At 37.4% G+C, this 14449-nt stretch overlaps 1 protein-coding gene across 2 annotated transcripts in view; it reads left to right on the forward strand.

The window, feature by feature from the left end:
- Positions 1-14030, forward strand: part of me1.L (malic enzyme 1, NADP(+)-dependent, cytosolic L homeolog) — a 203176-nt gene extending 189146 nt beyond the window's left edge. For both annotated transcript variants that reach the window (XM_041563053.1, XM_018263440.2), the window contains exons 11-14: positions 1570-1712; positions 5652-5825; positions 12571-12669; positions 13755-14030. In XM_041563053.1, the coding sequence (XP_041418987.1) occupies positions 1570-1712; positions 5652-5825; positions 12571-12669; positions 13755-13922 (584 nt within the window). In that variant the 3' untranslated portion in view covers positions 13923-14030. The remainder of the gene's footprint in view (positions 1-1569; positions 1713-5651; positions 5826-12570; positions 12670-13754) is intronic.
- The last annotated feature ends 419 nt before the right edge of the window (positions 14031-14449 follow it).

The raw sequence follows: 14449 nt of genomic DNA on the forward strand, positions 1-14449 counted from the left end.
TATAATCTGCCAAAATGCATGTCATGGCCAACGTTTTTTCCTTAGGCCCTGCCAATTCAATGCCACCCTCTAGTGATGATACATCAACAATGGTTGTTTATATAGTGAGAGCCTTAGAAGACAAGAGCAGATAAAAGCTCAAAAAGCAGCGCTCAATTAAATGTATCAATGAAAATATGCATAGAAGGAATGTTCTGGTCATAATTACATTCCTAGCAACCAGGCAGTAGTTTGAGACACTAAAGGATGACTATGAGATGACCTTTTAAGAAACATAAGTAATTAAATGTAATAATAATAAAACTATAGCCTTACACAACAATATATTTTTACTGCCAGTGTCAGTGACCCCCAACAACAGATATCATTGTAAATTACAAGTTGGAAAACCACAGAGGGAGGCAAATAATTCAAAAACTATAAAGGCTAGTTGAGAAGTGTAAAACATAAGACTTTCTATAATACTGTAAAAGTTAACTTAAAGGTGAACTATTCCTTTAAAACCATTCTGATTTATAGCTATGCAATACGGAATACTGTATAGTTTATGCTAAAATCATTTGCACTCATAACATTAAACACAGACTTGTCTTACAAATTCACTCTTATTTTATCTGTCAGTGTGCAGCACATGCTAGAAAAGTCTTATGTCTGGGTTACACTGTATAATGCACCTTGAATCTTTCTGAATTTAGTGTATTTATTTGACCAACTCTGTGCTGACGCAAACATACTGTAGCTGAACAAACCTTTAACAGCTGCCACAGTCAGTTTTTTTTCTCATATTAATGTTCTTGAGCATATTTCACAAATATATTTAGGTACAATGAAATTGGCAGTAGTAATCCAATACACCGAAAATGTTCCAACTGGCGGAAAATAAAAAAATCAGTTTAGAGCCAGACTGTCACATAAGTTGGAATATAAGAAATGCAATAAGCTCACAATAAACCAGAAAATGCATAGTGATAATATCAGTTTAAACAGGATTTTTGGATATGTATAGAGGTAAAAAATAATTCCTTGGCCCTGAAGTATCACCTGACTGCCCAGTGTTTTGTTTACAGCAGTGCTGTCCTTTTTTACTGACATCCAATATTTCTGCAGGTTTGGGTATACCACTGGTTTAGTTAGAGAATACTTTTAATGTAAGGGACTGCTCTACTTACAAGCTAGTTGCCTTTTAAGAAACATTAAAGATTTTAAACATTCTTTTAAAAAGAGTCAGACTTTTAAGTGTGCTTTGTTTAACACAAGCATTATGATCTTTCATTCCATATGTGCCTGTATGTAATAATTAGCCCACATATACAACATTGAGTTTAAATGTGTGCCATAACACAACTAAACAAAGAAAGGCAGCAAAACACCTACATATGAGGAACATCTCATAAAAACTATACTTGTGTGTTTTCTGGTTTGCTAAAAAAAAAAAACAATTAAAAGCTCTTTGGGGTTTGGGCATGTATTTGTGAAAATAGAAATCCAAAATAGGTCTTTTCAGTGGTTGTTGGCAGAAATCAAACCTTGAGCAGATATATGCCTAACAAATCAATCTTTCTTCTTTAGGTGTGGCGGCCATAGGTGGAGCTTTTACTGAGCAGATCATTAAGGATATGGCTTCGTTCAATGATAGACCAATAATATTTGCCCTAAGTAACCCAACAAGTAAAGCAGAGTGCACCGCAGAGCAATGCTACCGACTCACTCAGGTAACAAGAAAGATAAATGTTTATATTTAATGCTAATTCAAGGAGTTATTTACGATTTATAATTTATGAAAATGAGTATGTCTTTTGTAGATGGCTATACCGAAGTATTGCTTGTTTTGTCTGCAGCACAAGGCTGTGCATATGATAACCTGTGGCACACATCTGTTGTAGGATTAGCTACCTGCCACATGCTCCCAGTGTGTGCCATACTGTGTCTATCCTATGCTCCTTGTATGTGTGTCATACTCTGCCTGCCCTATGCTCCCTGTGTGTGCCATATTCTGCCTGCCCTATGCTCCCTGTGTACCATACTCTTTCTGTGTGTGCCCTGCTCTGCCTGTGGAACATAAGCCTGGTATTTGTTTTGGGGGGTTTGTTCAGGTAGGCAGAGTAGGCACGTGCCTAGGGCGCAAAGCTGGAAGGGCGCCAGGCACGTACCTCCTCTGTCGCCTACCCCAAGTCCGGTTCCCTTCTCTGCTGGACTCTGCATTTTTTGCACTTCTGCGCATGTGCATGAACTTCAATTTGCGCATGCGCACGCGAGCGCAAATTCATGCATGCGCCGCGACTGCCAGGCCTGCCTAGGGTGCCTTCCCATTGTGGCCCGGCACTGGGTTTGCATTTGAAAATTATTATTAGGGGGCCCTAAGGTGTTTAATCATGTGCTGGGTGGTTCCTGTGTTATCCACAGGGGAAGAGGAGGCATGTGAATTTAAGGGTATGTCTTAATATGACTTAACTTTTTTCACATATGAGTGACATCCCTGCAGTGAGCACCAACCATTCGGTTTTTTGGTGTGCTACCACAATTAATGTGGACATGGTCTTGTGGCAACATGGTTGTGGTTTAAAGTGGGTGTGGTTTAAAAATAGGGAGTGGTCAACACTGGCTTCCATTATCGGCCTTCAACCATGAAGCCAGAACAATTCCGACCCTCAACATCAGTTCTGATATAGAGGATGGCCTTATAAGGAGGCTGATGCATATTTTGTAAAATGATTTACCTGACAATAAGAGGTTAGAGCTATATAGAAGGGTAGTATAAGACTGGAGCACCTAGCAACCATGCATTGATTTGAATAAGAAACCGGCATATAAATAGGAAAGGGCATGAATAGAAAGAGGAGTAATACATACAGTAGTCGCAATAACAATAAATGTGTAGCCTTACAGAGCATTTATATTTTAGAAGGGGTCAGTGACCCCCATTTGAAATCTGGAAAGAGTTAGAAGAAGGCGGCAAATAATTCAAAAACTATAAAAAAGAAAGTTGAAAAGTTGCTTAGAGTAATTGATATTGAAAGTTAATTTAAAGGTGACTCACGCCATTCAAATAGAACAGTGATTGATAATGTTTAAAATCCAGGCACTTCATGCACTTACTAAGGGACTGCTCTCTGTTTCATATTTTATAGAATCTTTTAACCATCACTACATTCCAGAATTTAAATTTTCACAAAAATGCCTTTTTTAATTTATCCCCAGCCTACTTGTGCTGTTCTTTAGATGCATTGTTTAATATGTGCAGCATGGAGTTTAGTCTAAACAAGGACTGAATAAAGACCAATTATTTATAAACAATCACAAGTGTTGCTGCTGTTATTTTGAACAAAGGATAACTACTTTGCTCAAATAAAAAACCTCAGTGTCAAAATAGTGTGGCAAAGCATTACGCTGGGTGCAGATGATAGGCTGTAGAAAATAAACATTTCCTATATTGATGAGGGAGAAATGATCTCAAAAGATCTGGTAGTTACGATACATACTGTACCTTTGTAATGAAACATAGTAGTTTATACATAAATACTGTAGCATAAACTGTCTCCTAAAGGCACGTGCTAAAACATAAATACGCAGTACACATGAAAAACTGTTATTGTTGCAGGTAATAGAGCCTGCTAGCCACCAGATGTGCACGAACTGTGAGACTGAGACCTATTCTTTATCCGGCATGTTCAAAAGCTGCTGGGCAACTAATAACAAACGTGGCAAAGAAAATAAATGGCTGGCGCATGTACTCAGTATGGCATCTTTGTGTTTATAACTACTGTAATAAATTTGTCTTCCTACTGTAAATAGTAGCATACAGTCCTTGTGTGAAATGCTAGACAAGACATTTTTGTTCTATGTCTATTGCCTAGTTTCTAGTGCGTGACTTTCCCAAACTGTATAATCAAGAATTAATACATGTCATTAATAGGCTCTTTTTAAATACACAGGAGTTCCAGCTCCTCCCTCTGTTAAACACTCCAGCGTGTCGTAGAAACTGCTCTGTCAATTTTGATTCTAGACATGAAATTTCCAATGATCTGACTTTTGGAGGCTAAATTCCCAATATTTCATTCCAGATTAATCTGCAAAACAGCAGCCAGTAATTACAACCAGGAGTCTCACTTTGAGAATATTTTACTCAAAAATGTATATATATATTTACGTTGGCCTGAATACTAGGTTTCTTATGGGAATATACACATATTTTATGAAGAATTCTCCCCTGCCCATTCTTTCACAGGCATGCTTTAGCATTTTCACACATGTGTTTTTTTCAGTGACACTGAAAATAATATTTGTCACCGGTTTTCAGCTCACTAAACTGTAGGTTTCCATCAAACGATTGAAGCCTGGAGCTACTACAGCTACCAGCAACACTTCAAAGATATCTGTTGGAAGATACCGGGAGACGGGAGTTGCAGTTTGTTAAGTGATGAAAGGTTGTGGGTTGGGAAATGAATAGAATACAAATGTGCACCTGGGTGGCAAGCACATTTTTTGTTTTTATTGTTCTACGGGTTAAAAAAAAGCTTATTACTGAACGGGGTGTTTGTAAACTAGCTTTTCTGCATCTTGAGTTTTCGTTGGCTTTTGGAGAACCTTAGCCATTTACCATGTCACATTTGTCTAATTTATCCAAAGCTTATAGGTATGCTAATATTCTTATATACTTAACTAATAACAGAATTATACCTTTGTCATGTAAAACCAAAAATGGCTGAATACCTCTGCCTTAAGCGTTTTGGTTAAGGAATCGTAAACAATAGCCTTCATGGCTGTGTAAAACAGGAAACCAAGGAGTAGAGTAACTTTTCCATTTTCTAATAATCAAGAACAATAACTGGGGTACTGAAGCTGTTGATAGAAGTGCAGTAGGAGAGGGTTGTTTATCCAGCGTTCATTATTTTTAAAGTAACTTAGCTAAGTTACTGCTTTATATTAAAAAAAATAAGAAAATATGTATTTTTAGTGGCAGAATCTATTTTTAGCGTACTGAAAGTTTTATTTACATTATTCATGCTGAAAGGTGCATACTGCCTCTTATCTCCGCAACTCTGCTCAACTGAGCTGTGGCTCATTGGATAGCGAGATATTTTGATACAATATAGCAAATAACTTCATGGTGCCTTTTTTGTAAAATACTATATGAAATTAAAGGCCAATTTATCACAAAATTGTGGTCAGGTGTGACTGTGATTTTGAGAAAAAATATGCAAAAATTTGGTTGCAACTGCGACAATTTCACGACAAATTATGGTAAAAAAATTATTTTTTATTAATTACACCAACTAAAACCTGTTGAGATGTCCTAAAAGTCAACTGGATAATATCGTCAGCATTTTGTCAAGTTGAAAATAACTTTTTTTTCCTCCCCCAGGACTTTAGTGCAAATTAGTAATTTGCGAATATGCATAAAAACTTTTTCTGCAACATTACATGATTGCAATTAAACCATTCGCAATTTTTCCTAAATATGTGTAAAATAATGGCGAAAAATCTTTGTCTCTATTACATGATTATCTATACTTTTAAACAATTGTTGATAATTGTCCCTCTACAGTAAATAATGAATTTATATAAAGGAGAATAAACTGTACTGACTGTAATGTAGCGTATAAACAATGCCTCGTAATTAAAGTGTGTTTATTCTTGACTACTTATTACAGGGCCGTGCCATTTTTGCAAGTGGAAGTCCCTTTGATCCTGTCACTCTTCCAAATGGACGTACTTTGTACCCCGGACAAGGCAACAATGCCTATGTGTTCCCAGGTGTAGCTCTTGGTGTTGTTGCATGCGGAGTGAGACACATAAGTGATGATGTCTTTCTCACCACTGCTGAGGTAAGAAAAAGCGATTATACGGTAGTTTATTTTATTACAGTCAATTTCTACAAAAGATACAGTAACTGTTGTTAGGGCTGAGCATTGAGGCCTGTTGATTAGTGATAATTATATGTGGATTATAACAATATTAATGCCTTTATTAATTTTTATTAATGCCTTTATTAATGCTTACTATGATTAGCAGATTTAGCCTTGTGATAAACACCTGACAAGAAAGCAATTTTAATATGAAACGTGAATAACAATAAATAGGGAGTTGAAAAAAATTGAAAAGCTGTGATAAAAGTTAACCTGTAGACAGATGATTATAACATACGTATTTGTATAACATTGGCAATTAATGTAAAATAATGTAACAAATCATAGTGATAAAGCAGTTTATAGCCAATCAAATGATAGATATGATAATGATTTGATACTGTTGTTTATTCTGCATTATAAAAAGTCATGTAACAGTAAGCATGGGAGAGATCTCTCTGGGCTGCCAAATACTTCTGCTCTTTAAATACAAATAAACTTGCTTCTCTGATGAAATCCTGTTTGGAGGTTGCCACACTTAGTCAGACTTAATACTGTAATAAACTGATTTCAACCAGTTTCGTTATAAACCTATTAGCAAGTGAGGAAGAACATAAATAAAAAGTGAGCTTCTACAAGCACCATTTAGACACAAGAAGGTAAAAATCTTTGGAGAACAATAGGGCACATATAGGCAAGCAGTGTAGAGTAGACTAATAGCCAAGTGATGACAAGGAATTTAGAATGGAGTAAACAAAGGCAGTGGTTCTACATGATAAAAAGAAAACACTAAAGGCTGGAGACTAACCATCTGTGTTTGTATTTGCTTAATACTCAGGACTTTTTATTTTCATCATACATTTTATACTTTAGAAACAATTGTCATTGTCTTTCTAGTTCCAACTAAGTGTCATATAGTTGCAGAACAACTTCCCTTGGTCGTGAATCCCATATCTTTAATTCCATAACCATAAAGAACCCTTTCATTTCTGGGCTGTTCTAAGGAATTTCAATAAATACTTTGACTTGAGAAAAGATCACAAGAGGTTTCTTTTTCCCAGCCTAGCATGTATTGGTACTGTATATGGATGCAATATTCCCACATAATGTCATTTTTCTGTTGAAAACAAGATTGGCTATCACTTTCTTGCAACTATTTAGTTGCCTCATATATGAATGATAAAAATATATTATTTTAACTATTATTATAGTATTCTTTTGACTTTAGACTGTGTAGGGTTTATATGATTTGTGGTGGTCTATTGATTATGCAGTAGCTAAGAAGACAATAGAAAAGTTTGGACAGGTATTTTTTAGGCTCATCCTTCACTGCTATGATCCTTGGTTTATTAGTACAAGAAAGTGAGTAGAAGGGGTTGCGTAAGTCAACAAGTGTGTCAGTATTTAGTAGTGATTTACTGGCATGTGCGCACCTATTGATATCACTGTTAGTGATGGGCGAATATATTCGCCAGGCACGAATTTGCGGCGAATTTGCGCGATTCACGGCCAGCGAATAAATTTGCGAAATTCGCCGACATCAAATTTTTTTTCGAAAAAACAGACGCCGGCGTCAAAAACGGGCGCCGGCGTCGAAAAAATGGAAGCCGGCGTCAAAAACGGGTGCCAGCGTCAAAAACGAGACGCCGGCGCCGTTTCACGAATTTTTCACCGTTTCGCAAATTTCACACGAAATTCGCTAATTTTTCGGCGAAACGTCTCAAATTCGCCCATCACTGATCACTGTTTGTTTGTATTGTGTTCAGTCTTGAAAATGAGCAGAGTTAACACTGTTCTAAGACTGACTGGGCAAAATATTATTAAAATATGAGGTCCCAGTCTGTCAGCAAACCAAGTCTTGAAGCCCAGACCACAGCGAGTAAAAGTGTGGGGGAAGGGCTAGGCCCTGGAGAAGTCAGTAGGGGGCAGGGTAGGAATAAATCAGGTGTCACACAAATTTTTTTTAGGAGGTGGGCACACATTCTGTGGACAGCTGCAATGACAGCTTTGTTACAGTATATTCTAATTTTGAGACTGTATACTAAAATCACCGCTTTTCAAAAGACATACACTTCTTCTGTTAACAGGTCAGTGTCATTAAAGATATTACACATAAATATAAACAATAGTGATACTGTAAGTGCAGAACGGTTTGAAAAAAAAGCACTTTGCTTTCGTTTTGAAAAGGTTTTAAAATCTTTACTCAAAGCATGGAGAATTACTTCCTGTTAGCCATGTGACCATTCACTTCCTTCCTGTAAAAATGACACATACACATCAATGAATTCATGGATCAAACTTGACTGAGTTTGCTCCATTTATTTACTTTATTCCCCACCACCCAGCACATATGGCACATTAGCTGTTATTCTAACATTTCAGCTAATGTATATCTGGTCAAGCTGATCTGTACAGTAGCAGGCTGACTCCTCACGTTGCATCTAATTGCAGTCCTCATGTGGTGGTTTGATCTGCCTTGTGGGCTGACTCACATACAACAGACCACAGGAGACTGACTACATAAACCACAGAAAACATAAAGCAACTATAATCAACCGTTGTCACTCAGTATGGCTGTACTGGTCAAAGGCTTATACTTATCACACCATTTTTGGCAACTGTATAGTAGATGCATCACAAACAAGAGAGTATAGTAGATTTCAGACACATATAGATTTAAAGAACTCTGCCTCATTTCATACTGTATGTGCTGTGACCAAAAGGTCCTTTGGGGTTTAGGCCTGAAATTACAAGGCACAGAGGCGTAAAGAGTGACATACAGTAGAACCCCAATTTACTTTTTATGGGGACCTGCGAAAATCAGGGAAAATGTATAATCAGGGAAATGTGTTAAAGCAACTTATTCTTCATAAACTCAAATGATATAAGCACAGGAGTCAGTTTTTCTTTGAAATAAAAGATTTACTGTGTTAATGACAAGGGTTAAGCATTGCAGCATTAAAGGAGAAACAAACCCCTTATTAAAAAAAACCATACCCCACATAGACCCCCCCCTCCCTCATCACACCCAGCCTAGCTGCTACCCCGGGCAAATGCCCCTAACTTTTTACTTACCCCTTGGTGCAGATTCAGGGATCGGAGTTCATGGCAGCCATCTTCCAGGTCTTTGTGTCTTCTTCTGGCAATTTCAGTCTATTTTGGCGAATGCACAGTTGTCGCAAACTGCGAAATTGCTCCAACTGCGCATGCGCCGCTCCGCAGTTTCATTTGCAGATTACCCAAGACCCGGAAGAAAAGTTAGGGGCATTTACCCGGGGTAGCAGCTAGGCTGGGGTGCGGGGGTCTATGTTGGGTGGGGGGTTGTTTTTTTTTTTTCAATAAGGGGTTTGTTTTTCCTTTAATGTTACACTATGGAGGGGGGTATGTGCAGGACCTTTCTGACAGTCACAAGCACAACCTAAATTAATAAGTGATTGTGCATGACTGTATGAGTTTCAGTGTAATTGGACTTGGCTGTTTACAGAATGAACCATGACAAAATATACATCTGGTTAGTATTTTACACCTCTTAAGTTCACTAATAATTAAGGACAAACAGAAGAATACTTTGGTGTAAAATCGGAAAAAACACTATTAATTAGTGGGGCTGCAAAAAAATCCTGTAAAACGTGATAGAACTTAAAATCAGGGTATGTAAAATTCAGGTTTCACTGTATCCAAATATCATTTCATGAAGGGAAAGTTTCTGTTCAAACCATTCTTGAGATATGAACATGAATTAAATTACTTTGCGATCTTATGTTTTCTGAAGTAGTAGTTTTGTTGTTGTTTTATGATTAATTCCTTCCTTAGATCAAGGAAGTAACCACAGGACTCTTTGGGAAATGTATAATAGAAACATATTCTGTCTATAAATGCCTTGTTTACTTGAGAAAAGGGCCTTTGTTTGGCTGGTCCACACCAACAACCATGTAAAGGCTGTGGTTATTTGGAGCATTACACTTTGATCTCTGTGTGGGTGAACACTATACAGCATGCACTGCAAATTACCAATATTTTTAGTATATTGTGTCAAACACGTACTTTTTGCATTCTGAAGGTTGCATGGGATTAACATAATGGTAGATGATCCATATTAAACTTGAATCAATCACCCCTAACAGGACCTGTTTTATCCTTTCGATTAATAATTGTTTTTCTTCATATTAATTCTCTGTGCATTAAATAATAAGCAAATAGGTAAGATGCTAAAGAGATACAGTGATTTTGTGCCAGATAGACTGAGCATTTGAGCTTTCATTCCAGAAATACAATAAAGAGAATATAATGAATTAATCCATCAAAATGCTGACTAACCCATGTGTCTTCCTCCCTGGCTTATTTTCAGCTGCATCTTAGTTCCAAGCCCATTAATGGCTACCAATTGTTTGTAATTTAGGTTTGAGATCATGTTTCTAGCAATTTGTCTCACTATGCATGCTAGTCACATCTACTTCAGTTTGTACTTCAACTCAGCTACAAAGCATTGGAGAGTTTGCCAAAATAAATTGCTACTTAGGCTCCTAATTCCTAAGAAAAGCATAATTAAAATGGTACATGGATACATTTTACCTTTTTTAAAACATCATAAAAAATAAAAGAATTGTATCACTGACAGTAGAGCAGAGAGAGAGAGAGAGGGAGAGAGAGAGCATCTGAGGCAAGACGGGGATTTGGCTTTGTATATCAACTCAAATTTCATGTTTCTTTACATGCATGATACATTTTCCTTTATCTAACATCAACATCTAACAGGGTCAGACTGGCTCACTGGCACCTTTGGTGAGCTCAGGCTTTAGGGCAGAGACACACGCTCAGATTCAGGGAGATTTGTTGCCCAGCGACAAATTTCCTCTTCTTCGGGGCGACTAATCTCCCCAAACTGCCTCACATCGACTAATAATGTAAATCGCCGGTGGGATGGCAATTGGTTAGCTTTGTTTTCCGAAGTCATCCGAAGTTGCCTCACGAGAACCCGTTATTTTTATTTATTATCTTTTATTTGCTGTTATTATGAACATTTTTGCCATACAGCCTTACAGCAGTGTAACATGCTATTCTGTTGCATTGTTTGGGATGAGCTCAAAAATCCCTCCTAACAATTATTTGCCAGGTCACAAACTATAATCTGGGGCTTCAAAGAGACGTAAGCCATACTAACAACCTTGGCATCTGCCATAAATATTGTCATTATATTTATGCAGATGTCTCCAAATCATGTGTTGCTTTTATATGACAGGTAATATTTTAACGTATGTCTTTCAGGATCCTTTCGTTAGAGAACTGCTGCAGAGCCTTATAACAGTAGTTAATGTGAAATCATTAATTTCAAGTATAGTGAAATCAGAAAAGTGCAGTACAATGAGCTTTACAAAGATACAGTAGGTGGTAAATTGCACCACCGCATTTGTGCAATCAATCAGACCTTTGCTTTAATTTTTTAACTGGTCAAAATGTTGGTGATTGAAAATAAGTACAATGCCCATTCTTTTCCTAATTAGTCCCTGCCCCAGTGGAGCTTACAGTCTAAGGTCTCTATCACTATCACTATCACTATTTACACACACAGTAGGGTCCATTTTATCAGGCATCAATAAACCTGTTTGTATAATTTTGTGTGGGACAACACCCACATAGAACATACAAACTCACTGCCATGGCTGGAATAAAAATCAGCTGCAAGACAGCCACACTGTATGTATGATGCCTTAGGGAAAATATTATGTAGGGTCAAATCAACGGCAGCTAAAGTGCTTTGTGACTAAAGTATTCAAAGCCAAAAAAATTATGTATTGATGAATTAATGTGAGCTTTTATAGAGTGGCCCTCTGAGGATTTTGTAATTTACATTCATTCTTATTTTACTGGTTTCTACAGGTATTTAGCTTTGAAGGGCCAGAGTGTCGATGATACTGTCTATGTACTTCCTGCATTCAGTTAAACCTAGAATTGCTGACTCTTAGTTGAGCCAAAAGCCTGGTAAATCTAGCCGGTTCTAGCCTTGAGGACCAATTCCTTTAAAGAAAAAGGTTTAGTTATTTTCAGGCTTGTTGTTATTAATAATCCTAATGCAAGACAAAGTGCAAATGTCATGTAAAGGAGAACTACACCCTAAAAACAAACATGGGTAGAAATGTCATATTTTATATACTGAAATTCTGCACCAGCCTAAAATATTGGAATCTCTATAATGTTTTTGCACAGGAGACCACTATGTTGGATTTTGTGTCAGTGCTCAGTATGCTCCTGGCAGCTGTTGAGAAGCTAAGATTGGGGGTGTATCAAATCATCAAGCAGAAAGCAAAGTTCAAGTGCCATAGAAGCTGATGATACAGGACTTATTATTAAATTCTGATGCAATTTGCACTTGTTTCTAAGATGCCATGTAATGAGAATTAATTTCTAATTAGCCCTGTATTATGACTTCTACAATCTATACAATTGTGTATGTTGTGAGTCAGTCCCTAAGCTCGGGTGACAGCAGCACAGATCATGTGCAGTGAAACAGCAGAAAAGAACATGGGGAGCTACAGGGGCATCTTTTGATTCACAAATCTTGATTGCCAAAGGGATGTGATTGCCTTGGGCTCTTAAAATATATGATTTATTTCTAGCCTTCATCTTTGCTAAGCTTTAGTTATCCTTTAAGTTGTAAGTGTGTGTGCAAACAATGAATTGCAAGGTATTGTCATTATTAAAACATTTTCTTTTGCTTTTTATTTAGATTATTGCTCAGCAAGTCTCCGATAAGCACTTGGAGGAGGGACGTCTATATCCACCTTTGCAAACTATACAAGAAGTCTCAGTAAAGATAGCTGTAAAGGTAAGATACGTCCACTGCCTCCATTGGCACAAAGGTTTCTCTTTGACTCAATATGAGCTCTTGCAACTGTCCATTTTTGAGTGACCACAACTGCGATGGCAAATGAGCCCAAAAGATGTGACATATGTCAAATATTTGTCTTATCTATAGGCCCACAGGCCAACTGAATGTGTCTATGCATTCACATTCATACCAGCAAATGTGCTCATTACTGATTTTCAGGTAAAAAAATGAAAATACCGGTCAGGGCAAGGATAAGGAAAGGCTAATTCCCTGGAGTGTCGTGATTTGTTTCTGTCCCCAGAGCTGGTGTTCTTCTTTAATAAATGAACTGGCCCTAGGTTCTTTCCTGCAGCGTTCCAAGTTGGCTTGTTGTAAATGTTCCCAGGTATCCTACTTCTTGGTTTACTTTGGACAAAATAGAAAAATTGATGCAGATTGCCCATAACAGCACCACTATGAATTAATGTCCAGTAATAAGGGCAATAAAGATAAAGGGAGAAAAATATACTCAAAGTTCACCCCAGTCCATGGGTGCATAAACATATAACGAGAACCAAACCAATTTTGAGTTTTTCTCCAAAGTAATGACCTAAAGTATAATTAAAAGTTCAAACCATTTATTTGGACATACAGGTGAAGGCCTCTTACTTTGGCCAGTTAAAACATGGTGGCATGGAGTTCTCCAGACGAGTATAATTTTAGCCAATGGTGCGTGCCTAACGCATTGCCACACCCCCTTGTGCTTATCCTTTACAAGTACAATGCCACTTTTTGTGGGATTGCAGCTGCTCTGAGTTCTGGCTTTGCTAGGCTGAGCTCCAATATTTCCACCTGTCGTAACAGACCTGTAAACACTCAATGTTTTTCAGGAGTCATCTGTATTTATTACCCCAGTAGGGTGGGAAAAGGGGCATGATTATGGAGGAACACAGACTAATTTAAAGGCTTGTGGGAGTTGAAATGTTTAACCATGTTCTTAATCCAGAGGAGTACAATTTGTATTATATAAATACATCATTAGACCCATAACATCATTATTCTGTGATAATAAGAACTATTAAAGCAATATTTTCTCTTTTCAGGTTGTAGAAAACGCCTACAAAGATAACACTGCATCTGTCTTCCCCGAGCCTGAAAATAAGGAGGCGTTTGTCCGCTCGCAGATGTACAGCACTGACTATGACCAGTTTGTGGTGGACGCCTACTCCTGGCCTCAAAAAGCAATGGAAGTGCAAACTGTTAAAGTCTAAGCTTTGCAATAAAGGAGGAGACGATTATGCAGCTTACATAATTACCTTTCATGTCTGAGTAACGCATTTCTACTTTCTCATCTAATAAAGAAGGAATAGTTAATTTTTTATCATGATGTATTCTTATGAAACAATTAAAGGGAGTGTCACCACTATCTCTAGAAGGTGGCCAGAACATAATTACATGAATTATCAGCCATATGTTTTGTGACCTTGCATTTTGCTTTTATCGAACATATGGTATAGTTTTGGCTTCCCGGTATTATACTGTAATCAGACTTCAGAAGGGAAAACAACACCGCAGTTCAGTTGTTCTATGGCAGAAAAATTTTGTTTAATGATTCAGGCTCCACCTGTAGGGAACAGGTGGATCCATGTTTTCACAGGTCAGGTAGAATTCTCTGTGAAGGATTCTCCTGCATTCATTGGACCAATGGCCCTAGAAAAACGAGAACATCTTCTAAATGATGTTAGAAACATAAACTTATCATCGCTCAGTTCAGTAATGCTGCAAAGTATGTTGGAGT

Source organism: Xenopus laevis, chromosome 5L, assembly GCF_017654675.1.
Source record: "Xenopus laevis strain J_2021 chromosome 5L, Xenopus_laevis_v10.1, whole genome shotgun sequence".
NCBI classification, from domain to species: domain Eukaryota; kingdom Metazoa; phylum Chordata; class Amphibia; order Anura; family Pipidae; genus Xenopus; species Xenopus laevis.